Here is a 20226-nt window from a genome sequence, read left to right on the forward strand (position 1 = left end):
GTAACCCTGTGGGCTTCAAGGTTAGAACAGGTCCCCAGACAACCTATGCTGGTCGTAACCCCCTGGGGCTCCCAGGTTAGAACAGGTCCCCAGCAACCTATGCTGGTCGTAAAGGTAATTAAATGGACAGGTAGACAGGCACAGTGTCTTGCTTGATTGCATGTCATTGTACCCCAATAACGTGGATCTCGGCTCACAATATGAATGGCTTGATTGTCTAGTCCAGACTTGATTAGTTACAGGCCGCCATCATAAAACTGAAATATTGCTGAGTGTGGTGTTAAACACACACACACACATTACTAGAATATCTCGTCCAAGCCAAGGAGAGGGAACAGCAGCATCAGTCTCCCCGGACATCAGTATTGGCACAACATAAAGTTACTGTGATCAAATTTATTCAAACTTTTCCAGAACATCATCTAGTGCATGATTTGGTCTGAAGAGGGCAGTGGTCTTCTCCTGCTCTGATAGGTCGCTGATTGATCGGATAATCTTCTCTGAGTCTGTGACGTTATTTTGGACGCTTCTGCGAGTTGATCGCCTGACAGGTGTCACAACTGACTGAGTAGGTTGAGGGGTGCTGATACTAGCTGCACGTTTTCTGTGGACAGAATAGTGTGAGTGTGTAAGAGTGAATTTGTGTTTAACGCCATTTGAACAGTATACCAGTTACATCACAGCGTGCCAGCTTGTGATGTGATGAGTATGGTGCTAACAAATCTAGACACATAATCGGTGCGAATGAGGATTCAAAATCAAGATCATAGGTTTCTGGGGTGCGGACAGAATAAAACATTACACAACCCCAAGATGTCTTCCTACTGACCAAAGAATGCTACAACTACTACAGTGGCTACAAATAATAGTGAGAACTGTACAATAATGGCCAAAATCATTCTCATCAGATCTAAGCGTAACATACATAAAGTCATATAATTACGTTAAGTCTGAATTGATAACACCAAATATAATTTTTTTAATTTTACCACAAATCCCTCTTATATTGTTTGATAGGCATCTCTTAGAAGTTGACAAAGTAGACACAATTTATTGATAACAACTTCTTTATACACAATATAACATAGCTGTGCAATAAATCGCAAAGAACAATGAAGAACGAGGTATGGCTGTTTTTATGATAAAACATTATTCTGTCCTGATGTCATTTCTGGAGATATGAACATTTGCTCTCACCTTGATGTTGCAAATTGTAGAACGCTATTTTTGAAAGGGTAGTGAGTTGTTCCTCTTATATGTAGCTGGTAGCTAAATAAACTCAATGGCCAAATGATGCATATAAAAGTGGGCAAGATATGGCAAGTTGTTAAGGGAGAAAAGGTACAGATAATGGCCATGAGATTTGTGAAAATATTCAGGAAATACTGAACTTAAACCACCTTTTAACAAGTATTTGTCACAAAGTGACGAAATGTCCCCCGCCTGTATATACACCATAGTACCAAATATGAAGACAATCCAGCGATTAGTTCTTGAGATATTGCGGCAACACCGTTTTCCAACTCCAAAAACAGATTTGCCTGCTGTGACCTTGAAAATGGGGTCAAGGTCACCAAAACCGACTGGTGTATGCGGTGTCTGTATATACACCATAGTTCCAAATATGAAGACAATCCAGCGATTAGTTCTTGAGATATCGCGGCAACACCGTTTTCTAACTCCAAAAGCAGATTTGCCTGCTGTGACCTTGAAAATGGGGTCAAGGTCACCAAAACCGACTGGTGTCTGCGGAGTCTGTATATACACCATAGTTCCAAATATGAAGACAATCCAGTGTTTAGTTCTTGAGATATCGCGGCAACAAACAGGTGGGACGTACGGACGTACGTACGGACGGTCGTGAATACTATATCCCCCGCTTCGCGCTTTCGCGCGGCGGGGGACAATAAACTAGATTTATCCGACATCAGTCATCATAATTCAAATAAGGTAAATATTTTTAAAGCTTGTAAATTAACACCCTTAGGGTGGCTGTAAAGAATGTTGCTATCTCATCTCATTGTGGTCATTGTTTAAACAACTTGGAGCTGCGCCCAAAAAGGTATATTCTCTCTGCATTTTTTTATTTAAAAAATACACGATAAGTGAGAGTTGTTTACCTGAAGAAAACACTGCAGGGAGAATAAACCATAAGGGCCCCTTATGAGATATTCACATTATGTACAGCCTGTTTAAGGATGATGATAAAATGTACAAGTTTAAAAAATATTTAAATATGTTTAAATCGTGATGACTCCCTCAATAGTATCCGACCTCGGCAATGTTAGACAAGTCACAATCTCTGCACAGGTGGGTATTTACCGCATATTCTCACAATCCTCACGTTGATTACCGGTACCTTTTCTCCCAGTACCGATTGTCATATCACTCATACTTTGGGATGCGATCATTCGGCCATCGCGTATATCTGAGTTTCCCCAACTACATCAAAGGGGAACAACTAAAAGACATGTTGTCATATATACCACGTCATCAAGTTGCGAGAGCATGTTCGAATCTCCATGAAATTAACCAGGCTTTGTTCGTCATTGATCTTTGCGATTTATTGTGTAGCTATCTTACAATGTACGATAAACAACTTCCCCTCGTCATTTATATCTTAAGTACAATTTACATACATGAAAGAGAATCCCTCTTGCCCTGCTGCTTACCTCTTCTTGAAGGGAGTGACATTAGCAACACAGTAATGTATGGAGAAAGGTGCTTCCACAGCACTCTCCTCCGTTCTCACGCACTTCGTCTGCTTCAGCTCGTCAAATACACCATCATTGTCGTCCTGTGAGGTCATGTCCTCCACAGCCCCATCCTCCGTTCTCACACGCTTCGTCTGCTTCAGCTCATCCAATACACCATCGTTATCGTCCTGTGAGGTCATGTCCTCCACAGCCCCATCCTCCGTTCTCACACGTTTCATCTGCTTCAGCTCATCCAATACCCCATCATTGTCATCCTGTGAGGTCATGTCCTCAAGTGTGTCCTGCCCTGTCCTATCTGCTCCCTCTGGTCCTCCTTGTTTCGCTGTGTCTATGATGACAGCCTGGTTGGTCGCCATGGTCACCATCTCGGTGACGATGCTTGTGTGGAGGGCTGCCAGGTCAGACGGAGGCTGCAGACATCATCAGTCAGGTCATTGTGTACGAGTCAACAAATATATTGCAAGTGATTCCATGCCAACTGATTGGCTAAGCAAGCAATATCCCATATTCAATAAGCCAAAAATACAGACTGTTTCCTGATTGGCTGATAATGGAATGGGTGGGGCTTGTGTTGCATTATTACGCTGAATGTCATAGATTATGTATTGTTGTCTACAGTTTTTATTGTTGACATATTTATTTATAAGAACCGACATCAATATTGTTTGGCATTTATGGAGTTATTACCGTAAAACCAGGTGCACACAGGTTTTCAAATTTATAAACACAAAAAATATTGACGTCAATTCTTAAATAACATACACTGGCTACTCCACAGCCCTGGTTCAATCACAAGATCATATCAGTACATAGGTTCAGTGTAAACAAAAACTGTTAAAGGTAATTCTTGGACTTGATGTCAGTTGAAAGACATGTCCAGTCATTGCTGTAGTGAGAGAGTGAGTGAGTTGGGCTTAATGCCGCTTTGAACAGTATTCCAGTTATATCATGGCATGTCAGCTTAAAGGGAGGAAAGCCCAAAGTGATGCATGTGTAGGGTGCTAACAACACTAGACACATAACCCCTCAGGTTATTTATCATTTTTTATAGGGACTAATGTCAGCTGTCACTGTGTTGAGAGTTGGTAATAGAAGTATTCAACAAGAATTCTTCATACGTGTTATCAATGGCTTACAGACAATATATATAGAATACTAAACGAGCTCCCGTGTAATACCAATTTTATGAAACAAGTGCATAGTTGTGGTATCTGACGAGCGAAAGCGAGTCAGATACCACAACTATTTACGAGTTTCATAAAATTGGTTTTACACAGGAGCGAGTTTAGTATTTTATTTATTATTTGCCATTCATAACGTTTTTAGAATTATACTGTTGAGTATGAATAGGCTGACACCAACACAATCCATGGCATAGTCCAATTGAGTTTAACAGAATAATACTTTAAACACATCAAAAGTTGAAACGTATGAATTTAATACCACACAACGGTCCACCTTTAGAATTCACAAATTATCGTAGGGCTAAGACTATCACAACTCACATACTTTAACTTAGACTAACGACTGTCGTTGCGCTTCAATATGATCGCCTTGTGGAACGGGCCTTGCACATCAAAGTTAACAATAACGTCACAATACCCGATAATTTTTTGGAATCTTGTTGCAAGATCCATCGGCAAAACAATGCCATGTGACGTCAGCCTAGCAACAAGGTTGCTGGGGTCATTGAGTGTGCATAAGCTCCTCGCCGTGATCTATCAACTCCACACGCAATGTCGTTGAATAAGCCAAGGGATGTTGAGAGCTTTCAATATTTGTTCGTGAAACGTGTTCCGACAGTACATAAGCACGCTTTTTGGTATTACACATTGTGTAATACAGCTGTATGTTTATTAAACGGGTGATCTCTTCACGGGGAATTAATAAATCAATTAAGTGCATGATAAACTTAGCAATTATATCCAGAAATTGGTAAATGAAGTGTTAATGATTGGCTTGAGACACTGACCTGTGCCGAGTTGCTGATGGCCTGAGCCATGACCTCAATGGTGTCCGCTGGACATCCGTGTCGCTTGACCGTGTCCACCTTACACCTGTAGAAGGGGGTGTAGTGGCGGGCCTGGGGGATGTTGTCGTAGATGCTCTGTAGCCAGGCCAGGAGTGTGTCCGTCGGGCAACCCTACAGGGAACAAATAACATAAGTACGGAGCCACCACACTTCTGTTACACTGTAACCAGGCTTGTAACATGTCCGTCAGGCAACCCTACAGGGAACAAACAACATAAGTACGGAGCCACCACACTTCTGTTACACTGTAACCAGGCTTGTAACATGTCTGTCAGGCAACCCTACAGGGAACAAACAACACAAGGTAGGAACCACCACACTTCTGTTACACTGTAGCCAGACTATTAGTGTGTCTGTCAGGCAACCCTACAGGGAACAAACAACACAAGGTAGGAACCACCACACTTCTGATACACTGTAACCAGGCTAGTAGTGTGTCCGTCGGGCAACCCTACAGGGAACAAACAACACAAGGTAGGAACCACCACACTTCTGTTACACTGTAACCAGGCTAGAAGTGTGTCTGTCGGGCAACCCTACAGGGAACAAACAACACAAGGTAGGAACCACCACACTTCTGATACACTGTGACCTGGCTAGTAGTGTGTCTGTCAGGCAACCCTACAGGGAACAAACAACGTATTCTAGGATCCACCGCACTTCTGTTACACTGTAGCCAGACTAGTAGTGTGTCTGTCAGGCAACCCTACAGGGAACAAACAACAGAAGGTAGGAACCACCACACTTCTGTTACACTGTAGCCAGGATAGTAGTGTGTCTGTCAGGCAACCCTACAGGGAACAAACAACGTATTCTAGGATCCACCGCACTTCTGTTACACTGTAGCCAGACTAGTAGTGTGTCTGTCAGGCAACCCTACAGGGAACAAACAACACAAGGTAGGAACCACCACACTTCTGTTACACTGTAGCCAGACTAGTAGTGTGTCTGTCAGGCAACCCTACAGGGAACAAACAACACAAGGTAGGAACCACCACACTTCTGATACACTGTAACCAGGCTAGTAGTGTGTCCGTCGGGCAACCCTACAGGGAACAAACAACACAAGGTAGGAACCACCACACTTCTGTTACACTGTAACCAGGCTAGAAGTGTGTCTGTCGGGCAACCCTACAGGGAACAAACAACACAAGGTAGGAACCACCACACTTCTGATACACTGTGACCTGGCTAGTAGTGTGTCTGTCAGGCAACCCTACAGGGAACAAACAACGTATTCTAGGATCCACCGCACTTCTGTTACACTGTAGCCAGACTAGTAGTGTGTCTGTCAGGCAACCCTACAGGGAACAAACAACACAAGGTAGGAACCACCACACTTCTGTTACACTGTAGCCAGGCTAGTAGTGTGTCCGTCGGGCAGCCCTACAGGCAACAAACAACGTAATCTAGGATCCACCACACTTCTGTTACACTGTCGCCAGGCTTGTAACATGTCCATTAGGCAACCCTAGAGGAAACAAACAACATATGCTAGGAACTCCCACACTTCTGATACAATGTAGCCAGGCTAGTAGTGTGTCCGTCGGGCAACCCTACAGGCAACAAACAACGTATTCTAGGATCCACCACACTTCTGTTACACTGTCGCCAGGCTTGTAACATGTCCATTAGGCAACCCTAGAGGAAACAAACAACATATGCTAGGAACTCCCACACTTCTGATACAATGTAGCCAGGCTAGTAGTGTGTCCGTCGGGCAACCCTACAGGCAACAAACAACGTATTCTAGGATCCACCACACTTCTGTTACACTGTCGCCAGGCTTGTAACATGTCCATTAGGCAACCCTAGAGGAAACAAACAACATATGCTAGGAACTCCCACACTTCTGATACAATGTAGCCAGGCTAGTAGTGTGTCCGTCGGGCAACCCTACAGGCAACAAACAACGTATTCTAGGATCCACCACACTTCTGTTACACTGTCGCCAGGCTTGTAACATGTCCATTAGGCAACCCTAGAGGAAACAAACAACATATGCTAGGAACTCCCACACTTCTGATACAATGTAGCCAGGCTAGTAGTGTGTCCGTCGGGCAACCCTACAGGCAACAAACAACGTATTCTAGGATCCACCACACTTCTGTTACACTGTCGCCAGGCTTGTAACATGTCCATTAGGCAACCCTAGAGGAAACAAACAACATATGCTAGGAACTCCCACACTTCTGTTACAATGTAGCCAGGCTAGTAGTGTGTCCGTCGGGCAACCCTACAGGCAACAAACAACGTATTCTAGGATCCACCACACTTCTGTTACACTGTCGCCAGGCTTGTAACATGTCCATTAGGCAACCCTAGAGGAAACAAACAACATATGCTAGGAACTCCCACACTTCTGTTACAATGTAGCCAGGCTAGTAGTGTGTCCGTCGGGCAACCCTACAGGCAACAAACAACGTATTCTAGGATCCACCACACTTCTGTTACACTGTCGCCAGGCTTGTAACATGTCCATTAGGCAACCCTAGAGGAAACAAACAACATATGCTAGGAACTCCCACACTTCTGTTACACTGTAGCCAGGCTAGTAGTGTGTCCGTCGGGCAACCCTACAGGCAACAAACAACGTATTCTAGGATCCACCACACTTCTGTTACACTGTCGCCAGGCTTGTAACATGTCCATTAGGCAACCCTAGAGGGAACAAACAACATATGCTAGGAACTCCCACACTTCTGATACAATGTAGCCAGGCTAGTAGTGTGTCCGTCGGGCAACCCTACAGGCAACAAACAACGTATTCTAGGATCCACCACACTTCTGTTACACTGTCGCCAGGCTACATTAAGTCACTTCTACAAGCACTGAATATCTGGAAGCTATTCTGTCTTACAATTACCCACAGGATAATGGAACCTTGGGACCTACTCAACCCTGGAATCTTTACCTGGAACATATTCTGGCCCAGAATTCCAAACCTGGTGTCGAATACAAGGGAACTATTCTTCCCTGGAATCCCTGGAATATGGAATGCTAGGGATGAATCTGGACCCCTTCTGCACCAGGGCCCACTTGCACAAAGCGATCTTAGCTCTACGGCTATTGTAAGCCTATGTTAAAGTATGGGAGTTAAGATCATCTTAGCGCTAAGATCGTTATGTGCAAGTGGGCCCAGGATCACCACAGAAGTATTGAGTACTGAGTCCCCATTCTGCCCAAGGATACCCAAGGGTAGTATGGAGTATCGAGGACCCATTCAACCCCATAATTCACAAAGATGTATGGAGTATATATCACCCATATTACCCAGAATCCCGTGGAAAGAACAGGGACCGATTCTGTCCCCGAATCCCCTTGTGGAAACTCACAGACTCAACAAGATGGTGGCACTCCTGGAGTATGGCATCCAGCTGCTCAATGACGCCCTTCTCCACAACCTGGCGGGATCTTGTCTTCTTGTCCTCCACAGCAGAAGCCTCGAACAGAGATGTCAGGTTCTGGCAGACATTGTCTTCTTTGGCCATCTTCTTTTGCTGTATAGTGGTAACAAAATTCCATACTTTCAGAGCAATGAACTATTTTGTATAACGACATTACACTTCCAGCTGTCTAAGTAACAGGACACATGAATAGGCAATGATTTGTGTTCAGAATGTCAGTGAATATACTACTCAAAAGACATTACAGAACCCCTGATTTTTTTGAGTGAGTGAGTGAGTGAGTGAGTGAGTGAGTGAGTGAGTGAGTGAGTGAGTGAGTGAGTGAGTGAGTGAGTGAGTGAGTGAGTATGGTTTTACGCTTTTAGCAATATTCCAGCAATATCAAGGCGGGGGACACCAGAAATGGGCTTCACACATTGTACCCATGTCGGGAATCGAAACCCGGGTCTTCGGCGTGACAAGCGGACGCTTAAACCACTAGGCTACCCAACCGCCCCTATTTTTTATGAGGCTATAGTTAATCTTTTGTGATGATTTCATATGACTATAGTTATCATCTGTCGTGATGTTTTCATATGACTGTAGTTAATCTGTTGTGATCTTTTTATATGACTATAGTCATGTGAGATATATGTGGGAGGAAATGTGAGACATATGTGGGAGGAAATGTGAGATATATGTGGGAGGAAATGTGAGATATATGTGGGAGGAAATGTGAGATATATGTGGGAGGAAATGTGAGATATATGTGGGAGGAAATGTGAGATATATGTGGGAGGAGTGAGTGAGTTGGGTTTAACGCCGCTTTTAACAGTATTCCAGTTATATCACGGCGTGTCAGCTTAATGTGGGAGGAAAGCCCGAAGTGATGCAGGTCTCAGACGTTTACCACTTCGGTGAAACCCACGAGTACGGGTATGGTGCTGACAAACCTAGAAACATAATCGGGGCGAACCGGGATTCAAACCCACAATCATAGGTTTCTGGAGTGCCCAAGGGACCCAACTCTGCACAGCGAATTGTGGTGCCTTAGACGACTGGGCCACCCGTGCCCCCCATATGTGGGAGGAAATGTGAGATATATGTGGGAGGAAAGAAGAAAGTAAGGCAGGGTGTAGATGCTTTTGTCTTTGGTCAAGAGCACAGATGTGGCATGAATATCAAACAGATGTGGCATGAATTTCAATATACTGTGTATAGTTTAGCATCTTACATAATCCACAATTTTGTTTGTTGCTTTTTCTCAATGTATATTGCAAAGGTGCATGGTATTATTGGTATATCGGTAAATTGAGGTTCATTCTTTCCATTATACGTATCACAATATCATGTTTCAATGCTTGGTATATCCGGGTATATCAAATAGTGATTTTTTTATCATGTGTTTAATGTTATACACTTGCCAAATACATGTTCCTTCAAAATGTTTGCATAATTTCAAAATGGTTGGTTGGTTTGTTGTTTAACGCCACACTCAGCAATATTCCAGCTGTATGACGGCGGTCTGTAAATAATCAAGTCTGGACCAGACAATCCAGTGATTGATATCATGAGCATCGATCCACGCAATTGAGATCAATGACATGCATCAACCAAGTCAGCGAGCCTGACCACCTGATCCCGTTAGTCGCCTTTTACGACAAGCATAGTTGCCTTCAAAATGGAGTTCTTCTGTGGCAGTGGTGTAACACCAAGTCATCACTGTCCCAGAGCGTGCATCTTTGTGTATTTGTTGAATGAGTAAACATTATGCTGATCCAGCATTTTGTTTTGTTCCATTTATGAACTTCAATTCCTGCATTGATGTTTCAAATTGCTTCTGAATTCAAAACTTTGAATTATACAATATATTGTGATATGTATCGCTGTAAAACATTGTGATACACTTTAATCTTCCAATACCCATCCCTAGTATATTGGTATATGATGATAGTATACAGGTAAAGTGAGCTCCAGTACCTGTAATGACAGCTCCTCCACTGTGATGGATCTCTTCATCTGGGAGTCCTGCTTCTTCCTCTCCGACATGGCAGCGTCAAAGCACATGAGGTGACGGAACTTGGAGGGAGTCTTACCCTTTGCTTCCAACCATGAGTTTAACTTTTGTCTGTCAACATGTAAATGTTGGTTGGTTGGTTTGTTGTTTAACACCGCACTCAGCAATATTCAAGCTATATGACAGCAGTCTGTAAATAATCGAGTCTGGACCAGACAATCCAGTGATATCCAGTGATTGACATCATGAGCATCGATCCACGCAATTGGGATTGATGGCCTACATCAACCCCTATCTTCACGGGTCACATGTAGGATGACACCTTCACACTGAGAAGGCAGCATGTCAGCAGCATATCACCAAAGTGTATGCCTTGTCTCTGAACATAGCACTCTCAGAGCAATCATAGCAGTTTGACAGTCCCCCCCCCAGTCTAAACTACAGCATAATCAACTTCTTCAACCAGTAGCCGCAAATACCAAGCAACTTGTTCAGATTAAAATGCAAGTGAGTTGAATTTACGCTGCACAAACTGTCATAGTACATCCATGTTTCTCCTAAGTCCTATTCTTGAACAAAAACAGAAACAGGAATGCCACAAGTCCATGAAATGATCTATAATATCTGTTAAGGGTGAGTGAGTGGGTGAGTGAGTTGGGTTTAACACCGCTTTTAACAGTATTCCAGTTATATCACGGCGTGTCAGCTTAATGTGGGAGGAAAGCCCGAAGTGATGCAGGTCTAAGACGTTTACCACTTCGGTGATACCCACGAGCACGGGTATGATGCTGACAAACCTAGAAACATAATCGGGGCGAACCAGGATTCGAAGCCACAATCATAGGTTTCTGGCGTGCCCAAGGGACGCAACTCTGCACAGCGAATTGTGGTGCCTTAGACGACTGGGCCACCCGTGCCCCCCTGTTAAGGGTGAAACGATACATCGGTGCAGTGGTGCATTGTCAGTTTTCATGTGACGATATGATACACAATATGATTTGTTCTGCATCGATACAAGACAATAAACTTGCTAAAATAAATCACTTATTACACGTTTAATGACCTTAGCGTTTTGGTCAGTGAAACATCGCAAAATGTATTGAAATTAGCATTTGAAGTTCACTACTGAAAATAGCCGCTATGAACAACTAGCTTTTCCTTTTAAACCTGCTCTGAAATATTTATTGTAAGAAGTTTCCACGCAATTTGAAGTAAATCTGCACATCTTGATATTTATCGTATTGTGGCCTATGTATTATGATACATATTGTATCATATCGTATCCTATCGTGAACTTGCTGTATCATTTCACCCCTAATATCTGTGCATGTGTACGAAACATAAAAGGGATGGGAGTATGTGCTGCAATTTGATTGGGTGAAAAATGTTAAATTGGATTGGATCCTAGAAATAATTTTAACTTTCACTGTGCCAAAATACAGTTGTCAGAACTCAATACCACATGACACGGTCATTAGTGATAATATGTTTTGTGCAATATGAAATTGGGTAGGTAGGCATTATAAACAGGGGGGGGGGGCCATCAAATGATTTCAGACTGACAGGCATGGTGATTAGGGGCATATATATGCATAAAAAAATGTTTAATTAAATGCTGGCGAAATCATTTTTGTCAGGGAAATACCAAAACAAAGGCTTATTTTATTGGGGCCTGGGCCAAATCGTGCCGTTACGACTGTCGTAAGTAAGTTAAACTATGGGAGTTACAATAGTCGTAGCGTTACGATCACTTTGTGAAACAGAGCCCTACGCATAAAATTTCAACAAGAATCATTTCTAACATTGATGTCACTGTAAATACCTCATTGAGTCACTACTACAAGCATCCTTTGTCTTCACTGGGGTCTTCCTGAATGTCGCATGCTGCTGTGCCGGTGTCTGGGAAGGGGTGAGGAACTTCACATGGGACTGCCCACAAGAGCTTGCTGTTTCCACAGATGAAGAGGGAGTCTTGATATCTGTCTCCGACTTCACAGCCAGAGCAGGCACGCAGGACTTCCTCTTCAAGATTCCCACGGGTCTCTTGGACATACCTGCCGACAGTCTCCGTCTCGTGCCAAGACTGTGACGCTTGATATCGGTGTGGGGAAGTGCCTTTCTCATTGTGCTGCCAGGCTGTGACCGTTGCTTGGGTGCACCTACCACTAAGACAGGTTTCCTTACTGACACTTTGGCAACCTTTGGTGCCACCTTCTTGACATTTTCGTTGGTCTGAGAGGGTCTGACCATTCCACGATGTGAAGGTCCTGCCCTGGTGCCTGGCAGGGGTTTGGAGGTTGGAACAGAGAACGTAGCTCTTCTTTCCAAGCGTTTGGGAATGATGTGAAGTTTTGAGGACACTTCCTTCTTCTGTACTGAATTTGGGGCAGAGTGTATGGAAGGTCTTTTCATCACCCTAGTCTTGGAGCTGAGAATAAATTACAGGTCAATGAGTCAGTAACAGATATTCTTTTGGTTTGTTGCTTAACACCGCACTCAGCAATATTCCAGCTATATGACTATCTGTAATTGTGCTTGGACATCATGAGCATCGATTTACGCAGCTGGGATACTATGATATCCAGGGTACCATATCTCCATTCAGTTATGATCAATATCCTTGGACCTCGCCATCCAAACTTCATATCAGAAATATAGACAGTGCGGGTGACCTCCCCTAGATGAACACTACCAAGCTAGCTGTCAGATGTTTTCCAATGAACGTCACTATGTCTTGTGACTAGGTTGTCAATTGAACGGAGACATACAGAACTAAAGTAGGGGAATTCCTCAATGTCTAAAAATAATGTCAAATTGGGACTGTATCATCATTCAATTCCTTCCAGACAGATCATGTATATAGCAGGTCACTAAAATGAAGTGTCCATTCGTGGTTAGTATACTTACTACAAGAAAGCAATATCTAAGCTTCACACTGTCAATGTATTGCATCAAGAAATCCAACCACGCCGCCTGAAGCATTAATCCCTGTCATCAGCAGCTCATCTAGCCTTAGTAGGACTCAAACACACACACATACTTCACAGAATGTTCATATTAATCCATTTTCAACCGGGTCTGGATTTCATTCTGATTCCAACTTTACTGGGTTCAACTTACAATTTCAAGTGAAAGGAGCTGTCATTTTATTAAGTTTGTAAGACAAAGGGAGGCAACTCCCAATGAATTTTGGGGGACAGATGATGTCACACCAAAAACAACTCTCCGAAATTATATAGTTTGCTTCAAATAATTATTTGGTGTTTAAATGGATTGGTTTGTTATGATTAATGTATCTGTCAATATAAGGATTGAAGTTGTATATGTTGACATTCATCCACTGATGAAGACAGTGTGCAAATTTACCATGAAGCGCTTGGAATCATGGAATTTGCTCATGTGGCACTATCAGCTGATGGATGTCATCAAATACAACTACAATCCTTAAGTGATGTCACCATCTTTATCTGTCTTATCACTTAGGGCAGGGTTTCAGGAGTGTAATTTGCACCCTGCTGTTAGTACTGATCTTGCAACCAGGCTGTTGTAGGGCCTGGGTCCATGGTACATATCATTATAGAATGGAGACATAATACACTGGATACTCAAGGTCACTTCAGAGTGTGCAGTATCCTAGATCTCCCGTTACAACTACCGGTACAATACAAATAACCAACTCTTGTGGGGGGTTCATTCAGATGAAAACAAAGAAATATAATTCAAACTGACTAAATGTCATTCAGGTTCATAGTGATTTAACATGTTTAGTCACGAGCATGATTCAACAATTTCTTAAATATTTACATGTTTTTAGTCTCGTCTGTGCCTTTTCTGTTCATTTTCCAATGAGAAAGTCTGTCCCTGAAAAGAAAAGAATCACAATAACAATCATAATATCGCAACATATCTGTATGTATGTTTATCTCTGTGTCCTGAAACATTACTGCTCAGGTGATAAATTCTTTCCAATTAATTTTTGGAACGATTTTGGTATAAAAATATTAGTGATTATCATGGCAAGGATGTACATTGGATTGTTGCAATGGATTATGAAAATACAATGTGAAAAAGTATTCTTCAAGGAGTCAGTACAAGGTGTCAGTACAAGGTGTCAGTACAAGGTGTCAGTACAAGGAGCCAGTACAAGGTGTCAATACAAGGTGTCAGTAAAAGGTGTCAGTGCAAGGAGTCAGTACAAGGAGTCAGTACAAGGAGTCAGTACAAGGAGTCAGTGCAAGGAGTCAGTACAAGGAGTCAGTGCAAGGAGTCAGTACAAGGTGTCAGTACAAGGTGTCAGTACAAGGAGTCAGTACAACATGTACAAGGAGTCAGTACAAGGTGTCAGTACAAGGAGTCAGTACAAGGAGTCAGTACAAGGAGTCAGTACAAGGTGTCAGTACAAGGAGTCAGTACAACATGTACAAGGAGTCAGTACAAGGTGTCAGTACAAGGAGTCAGTACAACATGTACAAGGAGTCAGTACAAGGTGTCAGTACAAGGAGTCAGTACAACATGTACAAGGTGTCAGTACAAGTTGTCAGTACAAGGAGTCAGTACAACATGTACAAGGTGTCAGTACATGGTGTCAGTATAAGGAGTCAGTACAACATGTACAAGGTGTCAGTACATGGTGTCAGTACAAGGAGTCAGTACAAGGTGTCAGTACAAGGTGTCAGTACAAGGTGTCAGTACAAGGAGTCAGTACAACATGTACAAGGTGTCAGTACATGGTGTCAGTACAAGGAGTCAGTACAAGGTGTCAGTACATGGCGTCAGTACAAGGAGTCAGTACAAGGTGTCAGTACAAGGTGTCAGTACAAGGTGTCAGTACAAGGTGTCAGTACATGGTGTCAGTACATGGTGTCAGCACAAGGTACCCCCGGTATCTCTTTTTGTCATGAGAGGCCTACCAATGAAAATCAGCAAAGAGCAACTTAACTCTGGAATATGTACACACTTTAAAAAGAAATAGCCACACAAATCACAAACAAGACACAATCCCCATAAAGTGTGCATCGTAGTGTAATCTAATTCTTGCATATTGTTGAGTCAAAGATGGAGGAGGCAAAGGAGGGTCAAAGTTCACCTGAAGGGATGACATTAAAACCAGTAATAAACACTTCTTCAACATATACTCCTCAAAAGAAGTTAGAGAACACTTGATTCTTTCATGTTACTGTTTGTTTTTTGTTTAACGCCGCACTCAGCAATATTCCGGCTATATCATGGCAGTCTGTAAATAATCGAGTCTGGACCAGACAATCCTGTGATTGACATCATGATCATCGATCCACACAGTTGGGATACGATGACATACATAAACCAAGTCAGCGAGCCTGACTACCTGATCCTGTTAGTCGCCCCTTACAACAAACATAATCGCCTTTTACGGCAAGCATGGATCGCTGAAGACCTATTCTACCCCGGATATTCTCGGGTCATGACTAAAGATACCAGTAATCTGTCATGATCTAACAGATTAACTGCAGTAATATCGGGTGTTCTTTAACTTATTTTGTGGTATAATTTGGACAACGGCTGCTGATTACACAATGGTACCATAGTACAATATCCCCTCTATGTTTTGTAAAAAAAACTTCAGATTAAGAATAATTTGTCTACCATGGTCTACTAAGCAAACTGCTGACATCGCTATCAGTTTCATTCTTTAATACATTGTGTTATCTTTATAAATAAGTATGTGCCTATTCACCTCATGGTAAGCTGATCTTGAGTCTTCGGCACATTCGTCTCAATGTGGACAGGTTTGGGAAGATCAAACTCATGCGTCTCAAGGGGTACAGGTTTAGGATGGGTAACTTGGTCGGTGTCCATGGCGACAGGACATGGTGGTTCATCTGTGTGAGGTTGTGTTCCCCCACAAGGCTCATCCTGATGCTGAACTACCCCCTCTGACCTGTCCTCCATATTTGGCCCATCCTCGATGACTCTCTGCTTCTCATTCTTCACACTGGGTTTGTGTTGAGCTGCATCTGACTTTTTTTCAACCTCTTTTACGACTTCTTTGACATTTCTATTTAAAAAAACAAGAAAATAGAATCATTGGTATTAAAAGAAGCATCATCTTCCCGAGGTAAGCAAGTTAACTGACTGTAAAAGACCAGTTTCCACCCTTGCCGAACTAGGCTGCAATTATGGAGTTACATTTTGGCTGGACTTACGAGTCTATGCATAGTCCAATCAAAATCGCATAACGAACTAGACATCCAGATAATAAACAACACGGATTTCAACGTGCAGATGTCGGTCGACTGAAGGATTGCAAAGCATGTGTACCCCCAACTGGGCGTTGATAGATATTTTGCAAATTCTTTGGGGTAAGACCTATTTTATTACAATACAGATCTTGACTATTGAGCAGATTGTCTTGCCTGGGCGCCACCGTTTTGTTTGAAGCAAATGCAAGTGATATGAGAGATGGAATCTTATTGGTCAATAGGAGGAACATACAAGGGACACTGGTGGCGCTACGATCGAGCCTGGAAATTTCAGCCTAGTTCGGCAAGGGTGGAAACTGGACTTTCATAGTCAGTTAACGCCCTTGCCTCTGGAAGATGGAGTAGAATATACACTAGGGATGTCCTGATTCACTGATGTAATGATGTATAACAAATTTGTGCATGACTATACAATACACAATATGCCTAAAGATGAGCAATTTGTTTAAATTTTGCAATAGCCTGACCTGACAATCATTCCGGCTGGTATTACATTACGACATTCCATTACTAGCTATCACATAAGAAAATACTAAACATGCCTGCATCATGCAATTAAAACATGTCTAAGTTAACCAGTCATACATGTTAAACAGAAACCTAATTAGAAAATTATAAAGACTGGATTAATGACAGGACTTCTAATATGGTCTTCAAAGAGAAAGTTTCATGTCTCTAGTACCTTAATTACAAAGTTATTAAGCCTGGATTAACAAGACTTCCAGTATCGCATTGCAAGACTCTAGCTATCCTAATCATTTTAATAAGAAAGGAATGCATTTCAGGTTTGGGAAAACATGTCAAGCAAATGCAGTATTCATCTGTATGGCATGAAGCACATGAACAACCTGTCTGAGACAGCAGACTTTGTAGCACTTGACTGAAGAGACACAGATGTTGAGTTTTTTATTTGACCCTGGGGTGCTGTCCGTGCTGATTGGGATCTTGTTTCTTGGCTAAAACAAGAGACAAAAAAAGAAGGTCAAATATGTATATTCATCAGCCAGCAGTAGACACCATGAGCAACAGCCACAATTCATATCAGATGACGTGTGTATAAAACCATCAGGGATAATTCTAGGTTGGGGCCTTGTGCTTTTAGCCCCATATTTTCAAAGGGCCCATGTTAGAAAATTCCTAGAGGGAACCCTGAACCATGGTAACAACAAGTCCTTACAACCAAAATATGATACAGTCTTAAGACAGATTCCTCCCCACCTCACCCCCAATTTTATGTGACAATTTTTCATGGCCTCCCCAAAATTCATGTAACATTTTTTCATGGCCATGCCAGCATGTGTGCACCCCTACCCACCCTACATAATACATTACCAGTCCCAACACTGCTCACATAGCAAAATATTCAAATTACATTGAGGAGAGCAAAATGACACTGAAATATCTTTATTATTTCATATTGTTTCCCACCTAGTGACCAAGATGTTTCACCCCCAAATCTGTGTACCAATAAAGTCACCGGAAAGTTATTCAGTATTTCTACTAACACCAATCATCTCTTCGGCCAAGTCCAACTTGAAAACTTTTTTTTAAATTATTCAAAGCAGGAACTTTGGTAGGGAGGTCTTCTCACTGAGCTAATGTTGCAGTTGACAGGTTTATATATATGGCTGTGACCAACTTAGAAAGTCTCATCGTGACCAACTAAAAAAAAGAAATAAGGTTTATGAGTCAAAGTTATAAATATTTACCTGTCCTTTTTTTTCTGAAGTGTTTTGTTGTGGGTATTTTTCTCACGTAACGGTTTTACACATTTTAAGTTTTCCTTTTCCTTTTTCCACTGCTCATATTTTGCGAGATAGAGTTCTGTAGAAATGAAACATAGGATGTTAACATGTTAAAAAAGGAAAATATATAAACATGGTTGAAAAAGTCTCAGGTTGTTTGACAATAACATCATACAGGGTTTACCTTGACTTACAAAGTGGGGCTCCAAGGGATCCCCAATAAAACCACCATCATATAGCTGGAATATTGCAGAGTGCGGCGTTAAAAACAAACCAACCAACCAACCCAATAATATATTTTAAGGGTCGTTGCAGGCAATTTTAGGGGCCTGTAAAGTAATTAAATTACTGTACATTTTGATTACTTTAGAGCCTGGAATGAATCAATGGTCATGTGGGCAGAGGTCATGCTTGATGGGTGAAGTGACAGATGCCCATAAATGCTGTTGATATGCTGTAGGTACAAAGATTATTATTGTGCATCCCTAGGCACCAGTATATTTTTTCTGTATCCATTCTCTACGTTTGTGCATACTGGACGCACATTTGTGCGTCACATTAAACCCTGCATCATGAGTTGTTTGGTTATAACATTGTCAATCTTGATGGCTTACCATGCTCTAAAATGTACAGAAAACACAACTTCTTACTGGTTATCATTAAAATATAAAACATTCATACATCAGGAAAAATCATAACGGGTAAAAATAGGGCTGGGATGGGTAACTTGGGTACACGGGTCGGGTGGATACTGAGCAGGCCCCGGGTACCCACATGACTACCCGGAACTGTGGTTAGCAGGTTAGTCACAGGATATACTGTTTAATGACAAAATTTATCTAAAACTCAATGGTCACACTACAAGTCACTAATGGTGCCATTTCTTTCTGAACGCATTCCTTCTGACTTTTATATGTTTAGAAAAAAAAGATAAAACTTCATGCAGTCAACTTCAGCGTATGCATGACCAGTTCGTTTTACATGTGTATCTAAATAAATTTTGCCAGGGCTATGGTCAAACTTTACCCAATTGGACAGTTTGTAGCTATATCTCTTGAGACCTACAGCGGGTACCCGGGTAGGGTCGGGAAAAAACGTGGTGGGTACCCGGGTAGTAAATTTTGACTCGTCCCAGCCCTAGTTAAACCTATATAGTGCACTCTTCCACATATAAAGGAACAGTTTTAACAGCCCCTGAGGGAATATCTAGGTAGATTGGCTGCTGTAATTCAGCAACCCATATTATTATAAAAGTTGTGTTACTGAATGGTTACTGTTCCATGGTTCCACTCCAAGAGCAACACTCAAACTAAGATAATCAGAGATTCAAATGATTCAGAATCAAGGGAAAGTGTTCCGCAAGTTTCCATCTTCGGCTCCTTTCATGTGTATATTCACACTTGTTACCAAACCAGTCGGTGATCTGAGTGGTAGTGTGTCATTAACATCACTGCTTTGAGTTTGATGATGATGATGATTGCTACTGAAAGCCTTTCTGTGGATGCGTAACGTCAAACGATGCAAGAGAGAGAAGTGAAAAGCGCATCTTTCAAATCAAATCTGACACTATCATGTTTATTCATGGGAAACAGTATTGTGTCTTCCTTTTTTTTAGACGTTTTTGTAGGTGGCTCATATGCCATGACTGACATCTTGGCAGCATGAATAATTCACGTATGACTATTCCATGGTCGAGACACAGTAAACAGCTGTAAACGTGCAAGAATCTAACATATTTTATTTCTCTTCAGTTCGAGCATAATTTCCTGTTTAGTCGGAATCAAGTATTTGTGGTTAAATCAGCTACCAATATGCAGAGTTTATAATACAAGTAATGCAGTTTCACAACCTTTCTTAGATTTGTTTTCCGATTCTTCCCGTTGCATTTTCCTTGCGAAATGTCTGTTTGAATGTGGCTTCTCCGGTTTGAGTATGTTTTGGTTTTCGTACTTGGCGGTAACGGGCACACTTTGATTTGATTGGTCGATATTGAATAAAGGGGTATAACTCTAGTTACTCTCAAAATTGACATGGACAACGAGTTGGCTCCTTGTTTCTGAGAGTTCAAACCTCGTTCGAAAATAATATAT

At 42.0% G+C, this 20226-nt stretch overlaps 1 protein-coding gene across 1 annotated transcript; it reads right to left on the reverse strand.

Moving 5' to 3' along the window:
- Positions 1-381: 381 nt before the first annotated feature.
- LOC124132697 (cytoskeleton-associated protein 2-like) lies at positions 382-20102 on the reverse strand. The gene is made up of 11 exons (XM_046496759.2): positions 19986-20102; positions 18101-18215; positions 17240-17347; positions 15866-16186; positions 13957-14013; positions 11975-12580; positions 10116-10263; positions 8085-8249; positions 4690-4860; positions 2673-3127; positions 382-604 (listed from the first exon to the last, which is right to left on the reverse strand). Exons 1-11 carry the CDS (start codon positions 20020-20022, stop codon positions 397-399), a joined length of 2391 nt encoding a protein of 796 aa, XP_046352715.2. The 5' UTR covers positions 20023-20102; the 3' UTR covers positions 382-396.
- Between the last annotated feature and the right edge of the window lie 124 nt (positions 20103-20226).

This window comes from Haliotis rufescens, unplaced genomic scaffold (genome assembly GCF_023055435.1).
Source record: "Haliotis rufescens isolate VD_foot unplaced genomic scaffold, xgHalRufe1.0.p SCAF_7, whole genome shotgun sequence".
Taxonomy (NCBI): Eukaryota; Metazoa; Mollusca; class Gastropoda; order Lepetellida; family Haliotidae; genus Haliotis; species Haliotis rufescens.

Coding starts and splice junctions, on each gene's coding strand:
- LOC124132697 (XM_046496759.2), bottom strand. CDS start 20,022: ATGCAACGGGAAGAATCGGAAAACAAATCTAAGAAAG. Junction 16,187..17,239: donor AAGTCTGCTGTCTCAGACAG/GTTGTTCATGTG, acceptor TTTTTTAAATAG/AAATGTCAAAGAAGTCGTAA. Junction 3,128..4,689: donor CCATCAGCAACTCGGCACAG/GTCAGTGTCTCA, acceptor TGATGTCTGCAG/CCTCCGTCTGACCTGGCAGC.